Consider the following 27,609-nt stretch of genomic DNA (forward strand, 5'->3'; position numbering starts at 1 on the left):
CCATTTGTTGAAGAGACTGTCCATTTTTTCCATTGGATATCTTTTCCATTGGATGTTCTTTCCCAGATTGATTTGAACATCTAGTTATGAGTTCATTTCTGGATTTTCTAATCTGTTTCATTGATCTATTTGTCTTTGTTCTAGTTCCATACTGTCTTGATCCTACAGTTTGTAATATAACTTAAAGTGATGTCTCCTGCTTTGCTTTTCTTTTTAAAATTTGTTTTGGCTATTCAGGGTCTTTTGTGGTTCCATTCAAATTTTAGAATTGTTTCTTCAGCTTTTTGAAAACCGCTGGGTTTCTTTTGACAGGGATTGCATTGAATGTGTAGATTGCTTTGGGTAGCATAGGTACTTTAATAACATTTGTTCTTCTAATCTCATGAGTATGAAATGTTTTTCCATCTCTTTGTGTCATCTTTAATTTCTTTCATCAGTATTTCAGAGTACAGATCTTTTACCTTTGGTTAGCTTTATTTCTAGGTATCTTATGGTTTTTGGTGCAGGTGTAAATGGAATCCATTTCTCGTTTTTTTTTTTTTTCCTTTCGACTGCTTCATTATTAGTGTATAGAAATGCAACAGATTTCTGTACATAGATTTTGTATCCTGCAACTTTGCTGAATTTGTGTATCAGTTCTAATAGTATTTTTATGGAGTCTTTTGGGTTTTCTACATAAAGAATCATGTACTCTGCAAATAGTAGATGTTTTATTTCTTCCTTGCCTATTTGGATGCCCTTTATTTCTTTGTGTAGTCTGAATCCTGAGGATAGGATTTGCAGTACTTTGTTAAATAACAGTGGTGAGAGTGGACATCCCTGTCTTGTTCTGACCATAGATGAAAAGTTCTTATTTTTCCCCCCCTTGAGGATGATATTAGTTATGGGTTTATCATATAAATCCTTTTTGATATTGAGATATGTTCCTTCTATCTCTACATTGTTAAGGGTTTTTATCATGAATGGATATTGCAATTTGTCAAATGCTTTGTTTGGATCTGTTGGAGAAGATCATATGGTTCTTACCCTTTCTTTTATTAAGTGGGTATCATGTTAATTGATTTGTGAATATTGAACCATCCCTGCAGCCCAGGAATAAGTCTAACCTGATTGTGGTGAATGGTTCTGTTAATGTACTGTTAGATTCTATCTGCTAGTATCTTGTTGAGAATTTTTGCATCCATGTTCATCAAGGATATTGGCCTGTAGTTCTTTTTTTTTTTTTGGCCAAGTGTTTGGTTTTAGAATCAAGTTAATGCTAGCCTCAGTGAATGAGTTTGAAAAGTTTTCCTTCCATTTCTTTATTTTTGGATAGTTTGAGAAGAATAGTTATTAATTCTTCTTTGAATGTCTCGTAGAGTTCCCCTGGGAAGCCATCTCATCCTGAACTTTTGTTTGTTGGGAATTTTTTTTTGAATATTTTATTTATTCATGAGAGACACACACTCACAGAGAGGCAGAGACACAGGCAGAGGGAGAAGCAGGCCCCATGCAGGGAACCCGACATGAGATTCAATCCCGGGTTTTCAGGATCAGTCTTTGGGCTGAAGGCAGCACTAAACCTCTGAGCCACCCGGGCTGCCCCTGTTGGGAAGTTTTTGATTACTGATTCGATTTCTTTTATTAGTCTGTTCAAGTTTTCTGCTTTTTTATGTTTCTACTTTTGGTAGTTTATATGTTTTTAGAAATTTGACCATTTCTTCCAGATTTTCTAATTTGATGGCATATAATTTTTCATAATAGTGTCCTAAATCTTTTGTATTTCTATTCTATTGGTTGTGATCTCTCCATCCTAAATTGTCATTTTATTTATTTGTTTCCTTTCTCTCTTCTTTTATAAAGTCTGGCTGGGGGTTTATCAATTTTATTACTTTATTTCAAAGAACCAGTTACTGGTTTCATTTATCTGTTCGGCTGCTTTTTTAGTTTCTGTGCCATTTGTTTCAGCTTTACTATTTATTATTTCCCTTCTTCTAACATCCTGTGTCTTTGATTGGAGCATTTAGTCCATTTACATTCAGAGTAATTATTGATAGATATGTATTTACTGCCATTTTATTGCTTTTTTCTGGTCATTGTTTCTGGACATATTCTCTGTTGCTTTCTAGTCTTTGTCACTTTTGGTATTTTCTTCCCCGCAAAGAGTCTCTTTTAATATTTCTTGCAGGGTTGGCTTAGTAGTCATGAACTCCTTTAGTTTTTGTTTGGTAAACTCTTTATCTCTCCCTTTTTTCTTTAAAGATTTTATTTATTTATTTGAGAGAGGGAGAGAGAGAGAGAGAGAGAGAGCGAGCAAGCACAAGTCCCACCAAGTAGGGAGCCTGATGTGAAACTCTATCCCAGGGTTCTGGTATTATGACCTGAGCTGAAGGCAAATGCTTGACTGACTGAGCCACTCAGGTGCTCTTTATCTCTCATCATATTCTGAATGATAGCCTTGCTGGATAGAGTACTCTTTGCTGCAGATTTTTCCCATTCACCACATTGAATATATCATGCCACTCTCTCCTGGGTTGCCAAATTTCTGTGGAGAGATCTACTGCTAACCTGTGTCTTCCCTTGTAACTTAGGGATTTTTTCTGTCTTGCTGCTTCTAGGATCTTTTTTCTTAATCACTATGTTTTGCAAAATAGCTACAATAAGTCTTAGTTTTTGCCTACTTTTGTTGATTTTAATAAGAATTTTCTGTGCCGACACTTCCGGGTGGGACCGAAGAGAGGCTGCTGGGCAGGGGTTCGCAGCTCCACGGCAACCATGGCGTGTAGTGGCCTCATGGTGCCTCTCATCGTGATGAGCATGTTCTGGGGCTTCGTCGGCTTCTGCGTGCCCTGGTTCATCCCTAAGGGTCCCAACTGGGGAGTTATCATCACCATGTTGATACCTGTTCAGTTTGCTGCTCTTTTGGCTGATTGCAATTCTGGCCCAACTCAACCCTCTCTTTGGACCACAGTTGAAAAATGAAACCATCTGGTACCTCAAGTATCATTGGCCTTGAGGAGGAAGACCTGCTCTCCAGCACTCATTGAGGTCACGAAGAGAATTCCTCTAGATGCAAAATCAACTCCAAACCAGAACGCCTTCTTTGACTTGCCTATTTTGGCCATTAGCTGCCTTAAACATTCACACCATATTTGAATATCTTATTCTACAATACAGTATTTTTTCTTGTTGCCTATTTTTTACATTTTGATGAATTATGTGCCTACTTAACCTAAACTGTGCTGACTCCATAAAATGTTTATGCACTCTGCTGAGATAGAGGGTGCTATTCTTCTGAGAAATACATTGCTCTCTCCTTGGAACCTGTGAATTTGAAGATGACTCCTGCCTGGTCACAACATGGGAATCAGCAAAGTGTTTAAAAACTGTCACAAGACAAGGCAGTCAATAGGAAAGCATGTTCAGAGGGAATATCTGTCCCAACAGAATTACACCAAAGTATATTTTCAGGATGACTTTCTTATTTCTGCCATCTACTGGAATAAATTATTTTTCAGCTTTCTGTGGAAAAAAAAAAAAAGAATTTTCTGTGCTCCTGGATGTGATTTCCTTCCTGAGATTAGGGAAGTTTCAACTATAATTTCCTCAAATAACCCTTTTCCCTCCTTTTCTCTCTCTCTTCTTCTACTGAGACTCTTGTGATATGACTAGTATTGTGTTTGATGGAATCATTAAGTTCCCTAAGTGTATGCTCGTGATACATCATTCTACCTTCTCTCCTTTGTTCAGCTTCATTATTTTCCATAATCCTGTCTTCTGTCACTTATTTGTTCCACTGTTCTTTCATCCTTGTCCATTTCAAATCTGTTATTGCATTTTTCATTTCTCGTGATTGTTTTTGAACTGTTTTATCTCTATAGTAATGTTCTCCCTGAAGTTTTCCATGCTTTTCTTATGATTGTTGTTTTAAATTCCACATCAGGCATATGACTTATATCTGTTTCGATTAGATCTCTGGCCACGATCCTTATTCTTTCCTGTATTCCTTCATCTTGGCATTTTGTGTAGATTTCTGTCTTCTTCTGTGTGTTAGACAACCCTGTTATGTTTCCCGTTCCTGAGAGTAATTGTTTTATGAAGAACAGGTCATATAATGTCCAGAGCCTGACGGTTCAGGTGCATGTCTCTCGTGCATGTTGTGTGCACTCCGCTGTTGTGTTTTGGCTGCTTTATCCTGTAGGACAGTTGTCTGCAGAAGTTCTCCTTGCCTGCAGTGGGCAGTGTTTTGACTTTGGCCAGAGTGTGGTGAGTCTTTAAGTAGGTATGTTCTGGTCTGCTGGTTTCAAGGGACCTGATGCTATTTCCACTAGAATTGAAGCTTTGCAGAACTCTATGGTCAGTAGATATGGTAGGATGGGGTTTGTGCTGGTCTTCTGGGGAAAGGACCTGCTGTGCTGGTCATTAGGCACACTTCCCAGATAAAAGCAGTACCAGCAGAGCACAGTGGTGGGACTTCGTGAAAGTAGTGAGACAGCCAGTGTTGGCACTGTGCTGTTTATTGAAGCATGTTTATGCTGAGTCGTTGCATTTGGGGGGAGGAGTATGGGGGGGGGGGAATGGTACCAGCCAGCTCATTTGTCCCTGGAGAGGTGTCCCTGTACTTACTACTCTCAGGCAAACACTCAGAAGAACAAATAATGTACCTGAGTGTGTCCCAGGCATTTTTCAGATCTCGATTGTCACACTGTCTCACACTGTTTGCCTGCCAGGAGCAACACTGTGCACTTTGGACTCTATCACAGCCAATCCTGTTGACTTTTAAAACACCAAAAATAGGGATACCTGGGTGGCGCAGCGGTTTGGCGCCTGCCTTTGGCCCAGGGCGTGATCCTGGAGACCCGGGATCGAATCCCACGTCAGGCTCCCGGTGCATGGAGCCTGCTTCTCCCTCTGCCTATGTCTCTGCCTCTCTCTCTCTCTCTCTCTCTCTCTCTCTCTCTCTGTGACTATCATAAATAAATAAAAATTTAAAAAAAAATAAAAAAAATAAAACACCAAAAATATTTATGGACACGTGTGTCAGGTAGCTGCGCTGATCTTCTGGGGGAGGATCTTACTGTGCTGGTAGGGATGGAGGTTTGACCAAGATGGGCAGCAGTGGCAGAGTGCTGTGAAATAGGGTTTGGATCAAGTAGGCTTTATGCTAGGCCTTTTAAAGCAGATGCCTTTAATCATAGGAGATTTTCAACAAATGCAGGTACTTGTTTAGCCTCAGTTTCCACCTAAAAGTAAAAGAGTTAGATGAGAAGATGTCTTAGTACCCTCTAAGGATGATGGTATTCTACGAATTTCTTTTTTTAGTTTTATTTATTTAAATTCCAGTTAGTTAATTTACAGTTCTAATATTAGTTTCAGGTGTACAATTTAGTGATTCAACACTTACATGGAATACCCAGTGCTCATCAAAATAGATGCACTCCTCAATCCCCCTGCACCTATTTAACCCATACCTCTACTCACCTTCCCTCTGGTAGCGATCAATTTGTTCACTATAGTTATGAGTATGTTTCTTGGTTTGACTCTGTATTTATTTCCCTAAGATTCCCAATAGATTTGTTTTTTTTTTTCTCAATAGATTTATAAAAATGGAAAGCTGCCTCCCATTTTATGGATCCTTATAAATCACTAATGGTTTTGCTTTATATTCCACATATGAGAGCTTCATGACCAGTAATGGAAACAGTCTTGGGCTACACATACTTATGCTTCTGCTGCTAAGAGTTGTCCCTCCTCCTGAAAGTCTTTTCTGTTCCTTCTTGTCAGGTGATCATTCTGATGATCATTGATAAGTCTTCATTCAATTGCTAGCTCAAGATACCTTTTTTATTTTACTTCCATTCCAGAAGAATTAGGCATTTATTCTTTTCCATTGCATTTTACAAGTCTTAACACAATGGGTCATATTTATGTTTTTATACCTGTATCTCTCACTGTACTATGGGCTCTGTGTTAGAGGCAGAGCCTATTTTATTCATTTTAGTGTCAACAACTTGGCTAAACTAGGTGCTCTGCAAATATCTGCTGAGTAATTTTGATGTTTATTGATTTCTGAAAAGAAATCCCTTTAAATTTGATAGGAAGATAGAAATTATAGTTAGAGTAATACTTAAGTCATGACTTACTCCAAGTCATTGGAATTATATTAAGGAAAATGATACCTCAGAAGCTAGAGGCTGTGTCATAGACTATTAAATCCTATAGAAATGAGTGTTGAAATTAACTATATGACTGGAGTAGGTGGTGAACTTTTTGTCTTTTTTAAAGTCAGTAGCAATGTTCCAGCTTTCATTACTTATTTTAGAAATGTATATCTTTTATTTTAACTTCTTAGTTTCTAGCTGAAGCTCTGCCAACTATCTTGATCTTAAAAAGTCATCAATTTGGTTTCATCAATTCTATAGTATTTTTTCTTTTTTACTGATTTTCAGTCTGATCTTTTGTATTTTCTGTCTTCTGTTTACTTTGTTTTTGATTTGCTATTCTTTTCTATCTTCCTAAAGTAAATTAGATTATTGATTTTAGATTTATTATTTTGTAATAAACGTTTTTTACAATTTTATTGAGGTATAATTGACAAAATTATAAGACATTTAAAGTGTACAGCTCAGTGATTTGATGTACATATATTGTGAAGGTCTTCCTTCCACTGGGTTAATTTAAAAAGCAATTTAAGCTATAAATTTTACTTTAAGGACTGCTTTAGCTGCATTATGTATTATTTTTATTGTTTAGCCTCGATTCCTGTAAGTCATCTCTGTGTTTTCATTGCTTAGCTGTCAGCCAATGAGTTGTACATTAATTGTTCTCAAATACATCCCAGCCCTTAAGGCTTGCAACATCTTGCAAATAGTTTAGTGTAAGGGTTGGGGGTGGGGAGTCCGTTCACAGTTACAGGTAGTTCTCAAGTCTGTCTTGGCTTTTATTTCTTGCTAGACTGTCTCAGGTCTCCCAATCCATACTCATAATTTATAAGGAATCCAAAGAGGGATTTGTGGCAAGTTTATTTCAGAGTTTCAATGGCTTTTTCATTTCCAGGATCTCTTTAAATGTCTACTGTTCCATGATAGCCACAGTTGGAGCTGAAACCTCAAATAAGCTAGTTTTTTTTTTCCCCCATTTGTTTTTCACCAAGTTCACCACTTTTATCTGACAAAGCTGTAGCCTTTTAAAATTGTGTCCCAAATCATTTCTACCTCTCTGGTTGCAAAGCTGCTGGTTTTTGTTGTCATCCCACAGTGACAAAACTATTATAGTTTCATCTGTGGAACTGGGGAGTGGAATAGGAACATTCCAAGAACAAGGCTGCCAAATTCTGTTATTCTTACCCAAAGCTCTAAAAGTTTTTCAAGAATAAATGCTTCTCATTTTGTTGGCTGCCTTTGCCTAGCTTCCAGATACTGGAAATTATTGTTTTAGACAACTTTGTTTAGTTTTGTACTTGTTTTTTTTTTTTTTCCATTTTAAAATATATTTATTACTACTTTTTTTGGACAAAAAATATAAATTAAAAATGACCGTTTCCTCATGGCCATAATACATGCAATGTGGTCAAAATCTGTCTAATACTTAAAAATAAGAAAGGTCATAGAAGAGATAAAAGCAAAATTCCAAGAAGTTCAGCTCAAAAGTTAACCTCACCTGGCTTAGTTTAATGCATCCGTATTTATCTGTTGTAGAATTTCTTTCATTTAGATTGTGATCTTTCTCAGTCACTTTTAATGTCACTTTATAAATTGCTAAGCTTTTAAAAAAATTTATATTAAATTAGCCAACTTATAGTACGTACTTATTTTAAGATGTAGTGTTCAATAATTTATCAGTTGTGTATAACACTCAAGTGCTCATCATATCATGTACCCTCCTTAATGCTCATCACCCAATTATCCCATGCCCCTCCCACCTCTCCTCCAGTAACTCTCAGTTTGTTTCCTATAATTCAGAGTCTCTCATTTTTTTTCTCCCTCTCTGATGACTTCCAATTCAGTTTTCCCTCCCTTACCCTATGGTCCTCTGCACTGTTTCTTATATTCCACATATGAGTGAAACCATGTGATAATTGTCTTTCTCTAATTGACTTATTTCTCTCAGCATAATACCCTCCAGTTCCATCTATGTTGATGTAAATGGTAAGTATTCATCCTTTCTGATGGCTGAGTAATGTTCCATTGTATATTTATAAATACCACATATTTTTTATCTATTCTTCTGTCAATGGACATCTTGACTTTTTCCACAGTTTGGGTATTGTGGACCTTGTTGCTATGAACATTGAGGTGCAGGTGCCCCTTTGGATCACTACCAGGAAATTAAAGAAGAGTTTAAAAATTTATGGAAATGAATGAAGATGAAAACATCACTGGTCAAAACCTTTGGATACAGCAAAGGTGATCCTAAGAGGGAAGTACATTAAATAGAAGCTTTTCTCGAAAAAATAGAAAAATCTTGAACATATAAGCTAACCTTACGCCTAAAGGAACTGGAGAAAGAGTAGCAAATAAAGCCTAAACCAATCAGGAGAAGATAAACAGTAAAGATTAGAGCAGAAATCAATGAAAAGGAAACCAAAAGAATAGTAGAACAGATCAATGAAACTAGAAACAATTAATTAGATAGATAAACCCCTAGCCAGATGTATCAAAAAGAATAGAGAAATGATCCAAATTAATAAAATCATGAATGAAAGAGGAGAGATCACAAACAACACCAAAGAAATACAAACAATTTTAAGAACATATTATGAGCAACTATATGCCAACTAATTAGGCAATCTGGAAGAAATGGAGGCATTCCTAGAAACTTATGAACTGCCAAAACTGAAACAGGAAGAAATGGAAAATCTGAACAGACCCATAACCAGCAAGGAAATTGAAGAAGTAATCAACAACTTTTTGAAAAATAAGAGTCCAGGGTCTGAAGACTTCCCAGGGGAATTTTACATTTAAAGAAGAACTAATACATATTCTTCTGAGGATGTTTCAAACAATAGAAATGGAAGGAAAACTTTCACACATGTTCTATGAGGCCAGCATTATCTTGATCCCAAAACCAGACAAAGACCCCATTAAAGGGAGAATTACAGGCCAATATCCCTGAAGAACACAGATGCCAAAATTTTCACCAAGATACTAGCTTAATAGGATCCTGCAGTACATCAAAAGAATTATTCACCATGACCAAGTGGGATTTATTCCTGTGCTGCACGGTTTGTTCAACATCTGCAAATCAATTAATGAGATACATCACATTAATAAAAGAAAGGACAAGAGCTATATGGTCTTCTCAATTGATACAGAAAAAGCATTTGACAAAATACAACATCCTTTCTTGATTAAAACTCTCCACAGTGTAGGGATAGAGAGAATATACCTCATAAAGATCATAAAAGCCATCTAAGAAAAGCCCACAGCAAGTATCATTCTTAATAGGGAGAAACAGAGCCTTTCTTCTAAGGAACACAATAGGGATACCCACTCTCACTACTGTTGTTCAACATAGTCCTAGCCTCAGCAATTAGACAACAACAACAACAAAAAAAAAAAAATAAAATAAAAGGCATTCATATTGGCAGAGAAGAAGCCAAACTCTCAATCTTCACTCTCTATGTGGAAAACCCAAAAAACCACACCCCCAAATTGCTAGAACTCATAGAGGAATTCAGCAACATAGCAGAATATGAAATCAATGCACAGAAATCAGTTGCATTTCTATACACTAATAATGAGACAGAAGAAAGAGAAAGTAACGAATCGATCCTGTTACTATTGCATCAAAAACCATAAGATCTCTAGGAATAAATGTAACCAAAGAGGTAAAGTATCTGTACTCTAAAAACTATAGAACACTTATGAAAGAAACTGAGGAAGACACAAAGAGATGGAAAAACATTCCATGGCCATGGATTGGAAGAATAAATATTGTTAAAATGTCTGCTACACAGAGCAATCTACACATTAAATGCAATCCATATCAAAATGCCATCACCATTTTTTCACCGAGCTGGAACAAATAATCCTAAAATTTGTATGGAACCAGAAAAAAACCCTATTTGGGGCCAAACTTATGTTGGAAAAGAAAACCAAACATGGTAGCATCACAGTACAAGACTTCAAGGGATATTGCAAAGCTATAATCTTCAAGACAGTATGATACTAGCACAAAAACAGACATGTAGATCAATGGAACACAATACAGACCCTCAAACTCTGTGGTCAACTAATCTTTGACAAAGCAGGAAAGAATATCCAAAGGAAAAAAGTCTCTTCAAGAAATTGCTAGGAAAATTGAACAGCCACATGTGGAAGACTCAAACTGTACCTTTTGTTACACCGTATACCATGCAAGCTGGTGCAGCCACTTTGGACAAAAGTGTAGAGGTTCCTCAAGAAGCTAAAAATAGAGCTACTCTATGACCCAGATATTCCACTACTAGGTATTTACTCCAAAGATACAAACGTACTTTTTTTTTTTTAGAGATGATTCATTTACCTCTTCATAGTGCCATATCCAGAAATCTTTTCTATAGCACTTAAATGCAAATAATTGCTATAGATAAGAGCAGCACTGGTCCCTATATATTCCTGTATTTTATAATGCTCTTAGCTTCCTTAGCTTGCAATCTTTTATCTCCCCCTTTCCCAGGAAGATAGAGCAGTATATTGAAAAGAGAAAAAGCCTTGGAGTTTGATATATTCTTAACAAAAGTTGTGTATTTCTGGGCAATTTCATTCCTCTGAATTTCAGTTTATAAACTGAATTATCTGTAAATTAAATTATCCATAAAGTGGGTATGATAAGACTTACCTCATGGAGAAGATAAAATGAAATATATTCAGAGTACTTAGTACAGTGTCTCACATGTGGTAGATAAGCAATCAATGACTGTTTTAGTCTTTCCTCTCTTTGTCTCTTGTTGCCTTTCTTGCAGCATGTAGATTCAGCAAAATGCCATTTATAACTCAGAGAACACTGTTCTTAAGAACAGTTAAATGAACAATAAAGCTGATTTCTTTCCAATGAATATTAATATAGAAATACAATACCATCCTCTGAATTTGAAGGTTTTGGGCCAATGGTCATATGGATTAGCCCACACTCTAGCCTTTGAACTTTTCACCATAGGAGTTGAAAAGTTTTTTCAATGCAAATGATATCATGCCAATTACCAGCTTTAATTCAGCCCTCAGGATAAAGCCCAAGCGCCTCAAATTAACATGCAGGTTCATTCCTCCATGAGTTGGCCTCTCTGTACCTTTCTACCCTTAGTTTTTCCTCCTCACACTAAGTTTTAACCATTTTGTAATACATTTATTTCTCTTACTATGCCAAGCATTTTGTCTTCCATTGCCTTTGTCATATAGCTCCCTCTGTATGTATTCAAGGATTCTGTCCTCATTTGTTGATCATTTTGTATTCATCTTCCAGTTAGGTGCCCATCGTCTCAGCATACTATGTTGTAAAGATTACTGCATATTGGTCTTTCCCAGTAGATTGAGATACTTGAGAGCAGAGATAATATTTTATATAATATTTGAATCTCCATTGCCTTGATCATAGTTTTCCAGTGCAAATGAGGAAACCTAACCTAGCACCTGTGAATGAATGATGATGGATGACATATTAGTATCACCTATCCCAACATAGTCTTTACTTGTAATACAATTGTAATACAATTAAAATTTCCTGAAGCCTCAGGGCACCTAAGAAATGCTTTGATTTTATCTCTTATGAGATGATCTTAATTCACACAAAGTGTTATGTACTAAAAGGTGTCCAAACAAGTTGATTTTTATACTGGAATATTCATGTCAGAAAACAAGCAATAGTGTAAATAACTGTCCAGTCAATCTCTGGCCTGCTTGTTAAAATTGAACTCTGCTTTTGACATGTAATTTCAATACTAATAGGTTCCACATTCATTTCTCTCTAGCTGCTAGCAGGAAGCATTTTGTAATGGTATGTCTACTAGTAACTACCTTATATTTCCCTTAAACAGAGCTACTGTTCATAATCACATTACCAACTGTCAACAGTTGGTTACTGTTGTTGTTATAGTTGTTACTGTAATGAGGGACAGAGCACTAAAATGCTTCTGCTATGAAAATACGATGCTCTCCCCCTAAAAATCCCACTCTTGTGTTGATTAGAAAAACAATGATCAATCCCCATGTTCCAGAATCTGAGTTTTAACCTCAGTCTTGCCAAGATAGCAACCAAAACATACATTGTTTCCCTTATGTTCCTAATAAGAAAGGAGGAAAGCAGAGGTGGGAGTTTTAGAGTTGAGGTGGTCTTTTTTTTTTTTTTTTTTTCAAATGAAGGAAAAATGGATTTGGGCTTTAGGAAAAAATTTTTTTTGGCACGGGGAGAGGGATAGGAAGATAATATTAAGTAGCCTCAAAAAAATATTAAGTAGCCTCCATATGTGGAACCAAATGTGGGGTTCAATCTCACAACCTGAGGTCATGACCTGAGCTGAAATCAAGAGGCAGACACTTAACTGATTATTTGTTGCTGTATCATCTTCTGACATTTTATCTCAAAGAGGAGAAACATAAAACTGCCATTATAGTTATTCCATTGTGAATAACCTACTGATTCCTCCTCCCCATGCTTATTTTTTTATTCCATCACTATAATTCAAATATCTTACCAGAACGTGTCTCCATGTCAGTCTCATTCCATTAATTCTATCAGAAATGCTTTGCGTAGTTGGGCTTCTTTCCTGTTCTGGAAGTTTTTTTTTTTTTTTTTAAGGTATGTATTTATTACTACTTTTACTTGAGTGGTTCTGGTCTTTGTTGCAATGATAGAATTCCTGTTCTTTCTGCACCCTCAATATCACATTTTTTACTTTACTTTCAAATCTTGTTTAGTTTCTTTACTCTTTCTTCTGCAGTCTGGAAGATTACTTTCTTTTTAAGTCAACCAATTATAAAAAAAAGTCAACCGATTATAATAGTACTATTAATAATTTTAATTATTGTATATCATATTTATGATATATATTTGAATAACATTAACATTAGAAAGCATGTTATTTATTTAATTTTAATTATATATTAGTATATAATTTAGTTATATAAATATATTTTATATTTTTATATAATTTTAGTAATTTTACATATCCTTATATAACACTAATATACTATAAATATACTATTAGTTTCAAATGTACATAGTGATTCCACAATTATATACATTATTAAATGCTCACTACCATCTGTCACCATACATAATTATTGCAATATTATTGAATATATTTCCTATGCTGTAATTTTTATCCCCATGACTTATTTATAAGTGGAAGTTAATGCCTTGTAATCCTCTACATTATATTGCCTATCTCCAGCACCCTCTCCTCTAGCAACCACTAATTTTTCCTCTATATTTATGTTTCTATTTTGTTTTTGTTGTTTGTTAATTTGTTCTGTTTTTTAGACTCTACATGTCCATGAAATCATGTGGTATTTGTGTTTATCCGTCTGATTTATTTCACTTACCCTAATTCCCTCTAGGTCATCTCCAATTGATTGGTTATATTTAAGCAATATGCCTTTTTCTCTCCTTTTGTCTTTTTACTATTCCCAATAGATAAACCCTAATTCCCTCTAGGTCATCTCCAATTGATTAGTTATATTTAAGCAATATTTCTTTTTTCTCTTTTTTTTTCTTTTTACTATTCCCAATGGATAATTCAATACCACTATTTATACTTTTTTTCTTATATTCCTTTAGCATCAAATTCTTTTTTATTTTTTCATTTATACTATTGCATTTCATTCTGTTAACATTTCTTAACAGGTTGTTCTATCCTGGTGGCTTTTGTTCTTGTTTTATAGAGGTTACATGTATTAACATGTATTAATTGAGGTGCCAGTAACCACTATTACAAGACCACTTTGTAATTTTTTAGGCTAAACAAATAGAGTTCTATTTCTCACTCACGTAATAATTCAGTGCATATCCCTGGTTGCCAAATGGATATTCTTCACATGTTGATCCAGGGACCCACGTGCTTTCACTTTTGTAGCTCTATTATTTCATAGAGGGTCTCAGTACCCTCTGCGTTTAACTAGTGGAAGGGAAACAAAGTGAAGAAATTTGACTCACTTTTGAAAAGTTCTAAGCTAGAAGTAACACACATCATATCTACTTACATTCTAAATTGGCAAGAATTAGTTTCACAGCAACACTTTGATGCAAAAGGTTCTGAGAAATGTGGCCCTAGCTGAGCAGCAACAATTCTATGCTATAAAATCTTGAAATTTTGGTGGGCAGCTAGATGTCTCTTCTCCATCATGTTCTTACAGTATATTGATTGTGCCAAACATTTTCTCATTTTTTTCTGCATGCTTTAGTAAATAACTTTCAGAGTTATAATCCTCTAATGATTTTTCAGGATGATGTTCCTTTTCCTTTTTTTGCCACTTTCTTTTACAAGTTAACAGTTTTATTTTACTTGTCATATTTTCCAAAACTCAATCAAGAAGTGTCATTTGTAGTATGTCTTTGATCCTGCTCATTGTTCATTTATATGTAGAAGCCTCTACACAGATTTGCAGTTGGGAAGGTGGTGTGTGTACAGTTCTTAGCTTAGTTTCCTTGTAATCTGATGAAGTTTTCTGGATAAAGGTGAGAACTTTATCTGATTATCTCATTCTTCAAATTGAGAATACACACAACTTTTCCTATCTTCATCAATGCCTATTGAGTTTTACAAGTTAGCATACAGTGTGTCATTGTAATTTCTAGGATTGAATATATCTGAATCCACATAGAATTTGTGTCATTAATGCTTTATATCTATTCCTGGGTTTAGATGACCAGACTGCACATTTCTAAGACAAAAAACAGAAAGTTGAAGAACAGTGACTCACTGCCTGTCTCACCTGCCACTTTGCTGAATTTCGGGTAGCAAAACATGTTGGTTACTGCTTACTCTGTTTTCTACCATATAGGTCTTTAACTGGTGGAAAGGTTGCCTAAATTTTGTAAATATGTTGGCTGTCTAGCTTATTTGTCATTGTCAGTAAAAGATGTTTCCCTATACCTTCTTCCCGGTCTTTCAAAGTATGTTTTAGGGAAACTGGAAGAGGCAAAATAAAAGCCTGCTATATAGTTGATGTTAATAATTAAGTATTCCATTTCAAAAGTTATACTGAGTTCTAACTGATACATAAAAAACTGTATGTGATTAAGGTATGTAATTTAATAAGTTTTAACATTTGTTATCTATCTCATCTGTAAAACTGTGATAGTAAGCAAGATAATGAAAATACTCATCATTCCCAATAATTTTCTTGAGTTGCTGTCCCTCCATGTTGACCACTCCATCATCAGGTAACCCCTGATCTGCATTTTGACACTACAGATCAGTTTCCATGTCCTAGATTTTTACATAAAAGGAATCATCCATTATGAACTCCTTTTGTGTGACTTCTTCCACTCAGCACAATTAGAGATTCATCCATATTGTTGCATATCAATACTACATTTCTTCTTATTGCTAGGTAGTGTCTTTGCAGGGATATAGCACAATCAGATTTATTTAATTGTTGGTAGATATTTGGATTGTTTCTAATTTGGAGCCATTACAAACAAAACTGCCATGAACTTTTCTATACTAGTGTACTTATTTCTCTTAGGTAAATACCTTGTAGTAGAATGACTGAGTCAAATGGTAGATATATTATGTAATGGTAGATATATTTCCAAAGTTGTACCATTTTACATTTCAACCAGGAGATAGGGCTAGTCTTTTTAATTTTAGATATTTTTATGTTGGTGTCTCCTTGGAGTTTTAATCTACATTTCTCTAATGACTAATGATGGTGAATTTTCTCTGGTGTTGTTATTTGCCATCTGGGTATCTTTTTAGTAAAGTGTGTATTCCCCAACCTTTTGAATATTTTAGTCTGGTTGTTTATTTTATTAACATTGTATCTTGGGAATTATTTATATAGTCTGAATATAAACTCTATCAGATGTGAGATTTGCAAGTACTTTCTCCCAACTCTTGCTTATGTTTTCATTCTTAATCTTGATGAGATCCAAGTTATTAATTTTTCTTTATGGATTTTGATTTTGGTGCTATGTGTCTTAAGAAATCTTTGGCTAACCCAAGGTCCAAAAGATCTCCTGAGTTTTCTAAGTTTTATACTTTTAAATTTTACCTTTAGTCATGTGATCCATTTTGAATTGATTTTTGTATATGGTGCAAGTACAGATACATTTTCTCTGTCCCTCTCTCTTTTCTTTGCCTTCCTTTCTTCCCCTTTCCTTTTTGTTTGTTCTTTTTTGCTTATGGATGTCCAATTGTTTTAGCATCGTCTATTGAAAGGACTATTCTTTCACCTTTGAATTGCCTTTGTACCTTGGTTGAAGGCCAAATGTATAGACTAGTTTCTAGACTCCCTGTTCTGTTTCATTAATGTATTTTGTCAGTCCTGATGCAAATACAACACTGTCTTGAATATTGTTGCTTTACAATGTCTTGAAATCAGGTAGTGCAATTCCTCTAACTTTATTCTTTTTCTAAGACACTTTGGGTATTCTAGATCCTTTGCATTTCCATATGAATTTTTGAATTAACTTCTCTAGTTTTACTTTTATATTTTTAAAGATTTATTTATTATTTGAGGGAGGGAGGTGCAGCGGGTAAGGAAAGAGAGATTCCTTAAACAGATTCCCCACTGAGTGCATAGCCTGACACAGGGCTGGATCCCAGGACCCTGACATCATGACCTGAGCCTAAACCAAGAGTTAGGCGCTTAACTGACAGCCACATAGGCACCCCTCAACCTCTCTGTTTGCCTTTTTGGGTTTTCTTGGGACTGCATTAAATCTACAGATCAATTTAGACAGAAATAATATTTTAATGTAATGATACTTCCTTTTTGTGAACACAGTATGTTTTATCCATTTATTTAGCTCTTTTTAAATTTTCTTTTTCTTTTTTTTTTTAAATTTTTATTTATTTATGATAGGCACACAGTGAGAGAGAGAGAGAGAGAGAGAGAGAGAGAGAGAGAGAGAGAGAGAGAGACAGGCAGAGGGAGAAGCAGGCTCCATGCACCGGGAGCCTGACGTGGGATTCGATCCCGGGTCTCCAGGATCGCGCCCTGGGCCAAAGGCAGGCGCTAAACCGCTGCGCCACCCAGGGATCCCTCTTTTTAAATTTTCTAAACAATGTTTTGCAATTTTCAGTGTACAGGCCTTTGACATCTCTTGTCATGTTTATTCCTAAGTATTTCATATTTCTGATGCTGTTATAATAGGCATTGTGTCTAATTTCCAATTGTGCATAGAAATACAGTTGTTTTCTGTATATTGATCTTGTATCCTAAACTTACTTATCAGTACTTGTAACTTTTTAATATAGAAGCTTTTAAAATAGATTTTGTAGGATTTTCTGCATGATCATGTTACCTAAAAAAAAAAAAAAAAAAAGCCGGTATATCTTTATTCATTTTATTCTTTGCTCTCAATCTCTGTCTTTTGTTCTTTTTCCTTTGCCTCAATTTGACTTTATTATTTTTTCATTTTTATTTTTTAATTTTAATTTTTAAATTTATTTCAGTTTAGTTAACATGTGTTATTTGTTTCATGGGTAGAATTTAGTGATTTCATCAGTTGCATATAATAATGTCCAGTGCTCATTACATTAAGTGCCCTCCTTAATGCTCATCACCCAGTTACCCTGTCCCACCCCCATTTTGTTTTGCTTTTCTTTCACTGATTAGAACTTCTAGTACAACGTTGAATAGGTGGAATTACAGAAGATATCTTAGCCTTGATCCTGATTTTAGGGGGAAAGCATTCAATATTTCATTAATAAATATGATATTGGTTACTGATTTTCTTTGGTAAATGTCTTTTATTAGGTTGATTAATTTTTCTTCTGTTCCTAGTTTGCTGGCAGTTTTTATCAGGAACAAATGTTGGCTTAGAGCAAATAGCTTTTTCTGAGTATATTTAGGTTACAATATTTTTTTGTTATAATGGTGAATTTCATTGTTTTTCTAAACCAACGTTGCATTTCCTACTTGGTGATTATTTAATAGCCTCTTTATCTGTCATTGGACTTGATTTGCTAAACATTCATAAGAAGTTTTATATCTGTATTCCTCAGAGATGTTGCTGTGTTTTATTTTCCCCCAAAATCTTTTTCTCAGTTTGGTATTACGGTAACATTTATGGATAGCATTTGTTGGTTAATCCATTTTTTCTGTAGATTTATATAATTTATTCCTTAAATATATGGAGGAATTCACCAACGAAGCCGTATTGGTCTGGAATGTTTCTTGTGGGAAGGTTTTTCAATAAAAATTCAATTTCTTTTTGTAGATATAGAGGAGCTAGTCAGATGATTTTTTTAAAAATTTTATTTATTTATGAGAGAGAGAGAGAGAGAGAGAGAGAGAGAGAGAGAGACAGACAGACAGACAGACATAGGAAGAGGGAGAAGCAGGCTCCATGCAGGGAGCCCGACATAGGACTCCATCTCAGGTCTCCAGGATCAGGCCCTGGGCAGAAGGTGGAGCTAAACTGCTGCGCCCCCAAGGCTGCCCTTTGATAGTGTTCTTAAAGATATTTGTACATTTCTTCCAACTTGTCAACTTATTGGCATAAAATTTATATTTTAATTTTAGATTGTAGTGTTTGCATCTCTGATACCTGATATTGGTTACTTGTATCTTTGCTTTTTATCCTTTGTTTAGGATATATCTTTTCAAAGAATCAGGTTTGCATTTTATTGATTTTCTCTATTGCTTCCTCTATTTTGTATCATTTGTTCATTTCTTTTTAAAAAATTACTGCCTATTTTTTACCTTTTATTAAGTCAGGGCCATACCCAATGTGAGGTTTGAACACATGAACCTGAGATCAAGAGTTGCGTGCTCTACCGACCAAGCCAGCTAGAGGCTCTTCATTTATTCATTTCTTGCCTTTATTTCCTTTTGCCTGTCTACCTTTAGTCTAGTTTTCTCTTCTTTTCTACTTATTGTGATGTAAGTTGAGATTATGGACTTGAGACTATATTTTATTTTTATTTTAAAAAATATTTAATTTATTTATTCATAAGAGATAGGCAGAGATACAGGCAGAGGGAGAAGCAAGCTCCATGCAGGGAGCCCGATGTGGGTCTTGATCCCGGGTCTCTAGGATCACACCCTGGGCTGAAGGCAGGCACTAAACCACTAAGCCACCCAGGTTGCCCACATTTTATTTTTAATATAGATATTTAGTAATATAAAAATTTCAAGCTATTTCTGTTACTATTTATAAAATTTTAGTAGATATTTAAGGTCTGTCACTTTAAGATTATATGTGGTCAAGAAAATAATTATTCACGTACAGTATAGCACTTGTCATATAATTCCTTTTTAAGTGATAGAAATTTTTATTTTAATGTCTGCAATATTTTTATTGTATTATGTTGTTTTTCTTTTTCTTTTGCATAGTTATAGTGAAATGTAAAATCCAGCCTAAAAACACCAATAAAATTGAAAATGAAAATACAAAAAAAAGTTTAGTCCTATAAAGTCTTTTGATTTTTGAGAAATACAAAATACCTTCTAATTTCACTTGTGATTCTTCTTTGACCTATATGTTCTTTATTTTTTTTGACCTATATGTTCTTTAAAAGTGTATTATTTAGATTCCTAATATTTGGGTGTTTTCCAGATATTTTTCTATTAGTGATTTCAAATTTAATGTTATTTCTTAATAGGTTAATTGTTATGATCAATGAACATGTTTTTTATTTCATTTCTTTGAAGTTTGCTGAGACTTGTTTTATGGCCAGTATATGGCTTACCTTGGTAAATGTTTTATGTGCTTTTTAAAAGAATGTGGATTTTGCTATTGTTAAGAAGTGTGGTCTATAAATGTCAGTTAGGTCAAGTTGGTTGGTAGTGTTGGTTAAGTCATCTGTATCCTTACTACTTTTCTATTCAGTTGTTCCAAAAATAATTTAGAGATGTGTGTTGAAATCTATGATTATAATTAATTATAATCATATAATACATATGATTATTAATATATTATATTAATAATCATATGTATTATATGATTATAATTAATTATATATTATATATATTATATATATTATATATAATTATATATATATTATATATATAATATATATATTTATATATATAAATATTATATTATATTATATATAATTATAATTAATATTATATATAATTATATAATAATTATAATCATATAATTATTAATTATAATAATTATAATTAAATATAAGCTCTATCTATTATAGGAGCTCTTATTAGTTTCACATAAGAAACCATTTTTTAAATTTTCTTTTAATTCCAGTGTAGATCACTTACAGTGTTATGTTAGTTTCAGGTGTACAATATGTTGATTCAAAATTCCATACATCACCCGGTTCTCATCATGATAAGTGTACACTTAATCCCCTTCACCTAATTTCCTAATTTACCCACCCCCCCACACACCTGACCTCTGATAACCATCTATTTGTTGTCTATAATTAAGAGTCTGTTTCTTGATTTCTCTCTGTCTCTCTGTTTTCTCTTTTGCTCATTTGTTCTGTTACTTAAATTCCATATATGAGTAAAATCATATGGTTTTGTCTTTCTCTGATATATTTCATTTAGTATTATACTCTCTAGCTCTATCCATGTTGCTGCAAATGGCAAGATTTCATTCTATAATATTCCATTATATATAATGTGTGTGTTCCATTATACATATAATATGCATTATATGTATATCATATCTTCCATTTCCATTCATCCATTGATGGACATTTGGGCTGTTTCCATAATTTGGGTATTGTAAGTAATGCTGCGCTATGCATATTTGAATTAATGTTTTCATATTTTTGAGGCAAACATGTAGTAGTATGACTACTAGATCATATGGTACTTCTATTTTTTAATTTCTTAAGGAACCTCCATACTGTCTAACAATGTGGTCATACCAGTTTGCATTCCTACCAACAGTGCATGAGGGTTCATTTTCTCCACACCCTCATCAACACTTGGTGTTTCTTGAGTTTTTGATTTTAGTCATTTTGACAGGTGTGAGGTGATATTACATGGTGGTTTGATTTGTGGTTGCCCGATGATGAGTGATGTTGAGCATCTTTTCCTGTGTCTGTTGGCCATCTTTATGTCTTCTTTCAAGAAATGGGCTCATGTCTCCCGCCCATTTAAATTGTATTATTTTTGTGTTTGTTGAATTGTCTAAGTTCTTTATATATTTTGATGCTAATCCTTTGTCAGATGTGTCATTTACAAATACCTTCTCCCAGTCACTGGGTTACCTTTTAGTTTAGTTAGTTGGTTGGTTGTTGCACAAAGCTTTTTATTCTGATATAGTTCCAGTAATTTATTTTTGTTTCCCTTGGAGATATATGTAAAAAATGTTATGGCCAGTATCAGAGAAATTACTGCCTGTGCTGTCTTCTAGGATTTTTTATGGTCTCAGGTCCCATGTTTATGTCCTTAATCCATTATGAGTTTATTTTTGTGTGTGGTATAAGAAAGTGGTTCAGTTTCTTTTTTAAAAAAATTATTTATGCATTTGTTTACTTATTAATTAAAATTTGGGTGAACCTAATTGAATTCGAGCCTATTCACAGGTTCTGAAAAGAACATCAAGGGAACATTTTACTTGTGCATTAGATTTTCATCAGACTTACTAATCAAAAGCCTGGCAACTCAAAATATTATTTTTTTAATTTAAATTCAATTAGCCAAAATATAGGACATCATTAGTTTCAGATTTTTTTGTGTGTAGTGGTCTAGTTTTATCCCACCATTTGTTGAACAGACTGTCTTTTTCCCATTGGATATTCTTCACTGCTTTGTCAAAAATTAATTGACCACATTATCATTGGTTTTCTGTTCTCTTAATATATGTGCCTATTTTTGTGTCAGTGTCATACTGTTTTGGTTACTAAAATTTTGTAATATAACTCGAGATCTGAAATTGTTATACCTCCAGGTTTGTACATCTTTTTCAAAATTGGTTTAACTGGAATTTTTTGTGGTTCCGTAACAAATTTTAGGAATATTATTCTAGTTCTGTGAAAAATGCCATTTGTATTTTGTTAGGGATTACATTAAATATGTAGTTTGCTTTAGTTAGTAATGGATATTTTAACAGTATTTGTTCTTCCAATCCATGAGCATGGACTGTCTTTCCATTTGTTTGTATCATTTTCAATTTCATCATCAATGTTTTAGAGTTTTTGGGATACATGTCTTTTACCTCCTTTGTTATGTTTATTTCTAGGTATTTTATTACTTGTGGTACAATTGTAAATAGGATTGTTTTCTTATTTTCTTTTTCTCTACTTCATTATTAGTGTATAGAAATATAATGGATTTCCGTACATTGATTTTGTATACTGTGACCTCAATTCTCATAGTTTTTTGGTGGAATCTTCTGGGTTTTCTATATATAGTATCATATCATCTGCAAATAGTGAAAGTTTTACTTCTTCCTAATTTGGATGCCTTTTATTCCTCTTTCATATCTGATTGCTGTGCCTAGGACTTGTATTGTGTATTGAATAAAAATAGTGAGAGAGAATGATCATATTTATCTTGTTCTTGACCTTAAGCAGAAAGTTCTCAGATTTTCCCATTGAGTATTATAACTGTGGCTTATTTCAGGTAAGGCCATAATTATATTGAGCTATGTTCCCTCAGGGTTTTCACCATGGATGTTGGTGGATGTTGTACTTTGTCAAATGCTTTTTCTGCAGTGATTGAAATGATCATATGTTTGTTGTCCTTTCTTTTGTTTATATTATCATATTGATGGATAGGAGAATATTGAACTACCCTTATATCCCCGGAATAAATCCCACTTGATTGTGTGAATGATTTTTTTTAAATGTATTGTTAGACTTAGTTGCTGGTATTTTGTTGAGGAGTTTGCATGTATGTTCATCAGAGATATTTGTCTATAGTTCTTTGTTGTGTGTTTGGTGTCTTTATCTGGTTTTAGTATCAGAATAGTGCTGACAGTGTAGAAAGAATTTAGAAGCTTTCCTTTCTCTTCTATGTTTTTGGAAAAGTTTGAAAATAGTAGGTATTAACTCCTTTTTAAATGTTTGGTAGAATTCACCTATTAAGCCATCCACTCCTGCCTGGACTTTGTTTGTTGGGAGTTTTTTGATTACTAATTTCAGTTTTTTACTGGTATCAGTTTGTTCAAGTTTTCTATTTCTTCCTGATTCAGTTTTATGAGTTTATATTCCTAGGAATTTATCCATTTCTTCTATGTTATCCAGTTTGTTGATATATAATTTTACATTATATTTTCCTATAATCCCCTATATTTATTTGGCGTTATTTCTCCTCTTTCATTTATGATTTATTTGAGATCTCTCTCCCTCCCTCTGTCTCTCTCTCTCTCTCTTTTGATGAGTCTGACTAGATTTTTATCAAATTGATTATCTTTTCAATGAACCAGATCCTGATTTCATTGATTTGTTCTACTGTTTTTTTTTAAACTTCTATATAATTTATTTCTGCTCTAATTTTTATTATTTTCTTCTTTCTGCTAGATTTGGGTTTTGTTCTTCTTTTTCTAGCTCCTTTAAGTGTAAAGTTGTTTATTTGAGGTTTTCTTACTTTTTTGAGGTAGGTCTATATTGCTAGAAAGTTTCCTTTTAGAACCACGTTTGTTGTATCTCAAAGATTTTGGACTATTGTGTTTTCATTTTCATTTGTCTCCATGTAAGTTTTGTTTTTTCCTTTGACTTCTAGCTGACCCATTTATTGTTTAGTAGCATGTTATTTAACCTCCCTGTATTTGTGCTATTTCCATTTTTTTTGTTGTTGTTGATTTATAGTTTCATAGTGTTGTGGACAGAAAAGATGCATGGTATGACTTTAGTCTTTTTGAATTTGTTGAGACTTGTTTTTTGGGTCAAATATGTGATCTATTCTGAAGAATATTTCATGTGCACTTGAAAAGAATGTGTTTTCTGTTGTTTTAGGATAGCATTTTCTGAATATATCTGTTAAGTCCATCTGGTTCTGTATGTCACTTGAACTCACTGTTTCTTTGTTGATTTTCTGTTTAGATGATCTGTTCAGTCCCGTACTGTCATTTTACTACTATCAATTAGTTTCTTTATGCTTGTTATTAACTGTTTTATATATTTGAGTGCTCCCATATTGGGTGCATAAATATTTGTAATTATTATATATTCTTTGATTTTTTGCATATCTGTTATTGTTTTGATTTGTGGATACCCTTGTGTTTGTATATAACATCTTCACATATAGCAGTCTTTATAAAGTTGATGTTTGCTTCAGGTTGAACCCATTCTTTACTCCCCTCCCCAACCAAGTATTAGGCATATGGTGTCGTACTTTATATCCTTTTATTTTATGAGTTCCTTTACCAACTTTAAAGATATACTTATTTTTACTGGTTTTGTACTTCCTACTTTTCTTTGTTTTACTTACGTGTTTCTTTTCTACTCAAAGAGTCCCTTTTAACGTTTCTGTAGGGCTGTTTTAGTTCAACTTAGAGCTGTTTCCTTTAACTTTTGTTTGTCTGAGAAACTCCTCATCTCTCCTTTTATTTTGAATGATAGCCCTGTTGGCTAGTATATTCTTGGTTTCAGATTTTTTTCCTTTCAACTCTTTGAATGGATCATGCCACTTCTGGTCTGCCAAGTTTCTGCTGAACAATCAGCTGATAGGTTTGTTTGGTATCCCTTATATGTAACTGTTTTCTTTTCTCTGGTTGCTTTGAAAATTTTCTCTTTATCACTACTTTTTGCCATTTGAGTTACTATTTGTCTTGGTGTGAATTTCTTTGGTTTGATTTGCTGGAGGATGTCTGCCTGCTAGTTCTGGATTTCTGTTTCCTTCCACAAATTAGGGAAATTTTCAGCTATTATTTCTTCAGATATATTTTTTCCCCATTTTCTATCTTGTCTTGGTCTGTGATCCCTATAATATATGTGATTTTAAGCTTGATGGAGTTGCTAGGTTTTCCTAGTTTATTCTCATTTTGTATAGTTTTTTCCATCTCTGACCTGCTTAATATGATTACTTTCCATTTCTGTCTTCCATGTCACTGATTCATTCTTCTGCTTCCTCTAGCCTATTTATTCCATCTAGTGTATTATTATTATTATTTTTTAAAGATTTTATTTATGTATTCATGAGAGACACACACACAGAGAGAGAGAGAGAGAGGCAGAGACACAGGCAGAGGGAGAAGCAGGCTCCATGCAGGGAGCCTGATGCGGGACTCAATCCCGGGACTCCAGGATCAGGCCCTGGGCTGAAGGCTGCACTAAACTGCTAAGCTACCCAGGCTGCCCTAGTGTATTATTAATTTCATTTATGTTTTTTGTCTGTCATTGGTTCTTTTTATTTCTTTGTTAGTGGTCTTACTGATGTCCTCCACACTTTTTTCTCAAGTCCACTGAGTATAATTATGATCACTACTTTAAACTCTCTATTGGGGGATGCCTGGGTGGCTCAGTGATTGAGCATCTGCCTTGGCTCAGGGCATGATCCCGGAGTCCTGGGACTGAGTCCCGTGTCAAGTCCCTTCATGGAGCCTGCTTCTCCCTCTACCTGTGTCTCTGTCTCTCTCTCTCTCATGAATAGATAAATAAAATCTTTAAAAAAATTTTTCTATCAAGCATATTACTTACTTCCATTTTGCTTATGTCTTTTGGTGTGGTTTTGTCTTGTTCTTTCATTTGGGACATAATTCCCCATTTCCTCATTTTGTCTAACTCTCTGTGTCTGTTTCTGCTTATTAGGAAAGTCAGCTATGTCTCTTGCTTTTGAAAGTTGTGGCTTTGTGAAAACGAGGTTCTGCCATAGAGCGTCCCCTGTTCATTGGAGCCTGGTGCATTAAGGATATCTCCTATGTTTGCTATGCTCCCTGCTGTTGGTCACTTTTTCCTTCAGTCCAGTTTTTTCCAATGGCTCTCTTTGCCTGTTTTGTTAAGTCTCTTTGGTATTAGTAGATCCTTCCTTGGCAGTATTGGTGTTGAGTTTAGTCAGACCAGGTGTTTCCAGAAATGTAGTAGCACCAAACTACAGGAAGCTTTTCCTTTATTGTCTCTTGAGAAGCTTTTGGTGTTGGGTGGGGCCTACAATCAGACTAACTGTGTGCCCCCAGCCCATAGCTGGGGCTGTAGTCTGACTGGTATATATATCTCTCCCCTCTACCTGGGACAGGAGTCACTTTGGAATGATGGTAGTCCCTGTCAGAGTTGATTGTACACTTCCAGGCTGTGGTCTCAGTTTGAATGAGCTTATTAGGCCAAGAACATATTGGTGGGAGGTGGGTCCACAGTATTCTCAGGGCAGGGTGCACTGTGCCCACAAGATTTGTGTGATGAAAGGAAGAACATGCTGTGGCTATTGCCAGGCCCAGTTCTACTGGTGTGGGCATATAGTTTTAACAAGATACATATTAGTCTGATGGGAAAGGAAACATGATACTGCTTACCCCAGGGGCCTTTGGGGCAGATCTTCAAAGCATATGTGGACAGAATGCACAGTTTTAAGAGGGTGGTCACAAGTCTTCCACAGGAGGGTTGCCATCAACCTAGCTGCTGCTTGGACTGAGGCTCCTCATTGCGTGCATGAGGAGACATGGTGTTGGCAATGTCTATACTGTTCTTTTATGGGAGGAGGCTCAGAGCTCCTGGACTGAGGTAAGCATGACGGGGAAAGATGGATATGTGGAACCCCAGGCGATGGGGTTTAGTGTAATGAAGTTGGGTAATGAATGCTCCACTGGTTCCTTCAGGAGGCCATGTGTTTATTCTTGGGGTACGGGAGGGAAATGGTGCCTGCAAGCTCCTTCATTCCTGGATGTATCTCTCAGGGATCTCTGTCCCTCCCAGACACACTCAGAGATTAGTAAATAACTTTCCCTCTTGTATGTCCCAGGCATTTTTCAAACAGCTGCTTCTCTGCTGTATCTTGGAGGGCTGTATGTTGTGCTTTCTCTTTCAATGTGAGGACTCAGTTTCTTTTGACCTTCCAAGCTCTCCGAATACCAAGTCCTCTGATTTTTAAATTTCAAGGCTTTAAGTCCTTCTTATTTTAAGAATTCACAAAATTCAGCCCCTCAGTGGTTTTCAAAGTCAAAAATTATATTTTGCCTTCCTGTGCAGACTACCTGGTATAATAGTCTGTTTCACTCTCTTCTCTGTGCTCGTGGGTCACTTCCTCTCATGGAGGATCCTGTAAGTCTGTTTAGATCCCTGCTGAGTCTCCACCCTTCCTACACTATTGGATGTGGCCTCTTCTCTACATTAGTTGTGGAGTCTGTTCTTCCAGGCTTCAGTCATTTTCTGGGTTATTTACACTGATGTGAGTGTTATCTAGTTATGTACATGGGACACGGTGAGCCTAGGGTCCTCCTACTCCATCATCTTCTTGTATTCCCCTACTTAAAATATCTTATAACTTAATTATGTAGATAAGACTTTATGGTGGTCATGTCATCTTGAGCAACTGACCCCTTCATCAGTATGAAATCATCTTCTATAACTCTTGTGATGTTGTTTTTTAAATAATCTACTTTGTCTGATATTCTTGTATATACCCCTGC

General features: G+C 34.8%; 2 protein-coding genes across 2 annotated transcripts in view; both read left to right on the forward strand.

Moving 5' to 3' along the window:
• AGBL4 (AGBL carboxypeptidase 4) overlaps nucleotides 1-27,609 on the forward strand; it is a 1,386,151-nt gene that overhangs the window by 335,629 nt on the left and 1,022,913 nt on the right. The gene's annotated exons all lie outside the window — the stretch shown is intronic.
• LOC129520551 (V-type proton ATPase subunit e 1-like) lies at nucleotides 2,755-3,051 on the forward strand. The gene is given in 3 exon segments (XM_055341595.1): nucleotides 2,755-2,875; nucleotides 2,878-2,895; nucleotides 2,898-3,051. Coding segments are annotated over 3 exon segments (237 nt in total). The 3' UTR covers nucleotides 2,996-3,051.

Source organism: Nyctereutes procyonoides, unplaced genomic scaffold (assembly GCF_905146905.1).
Source record: "Nyctereutes procyonoides isolate TBG_1078 unplaced genomic scaffold, NYPRO_anot_genome, whole genome shotgun sequence".
Lineage (NCBI taxonomy): Eukaryota > Metazoa > Chordata > Mammalia > Carnivora > Canidae > Nyctereutes > Nyctereutes procyonoides.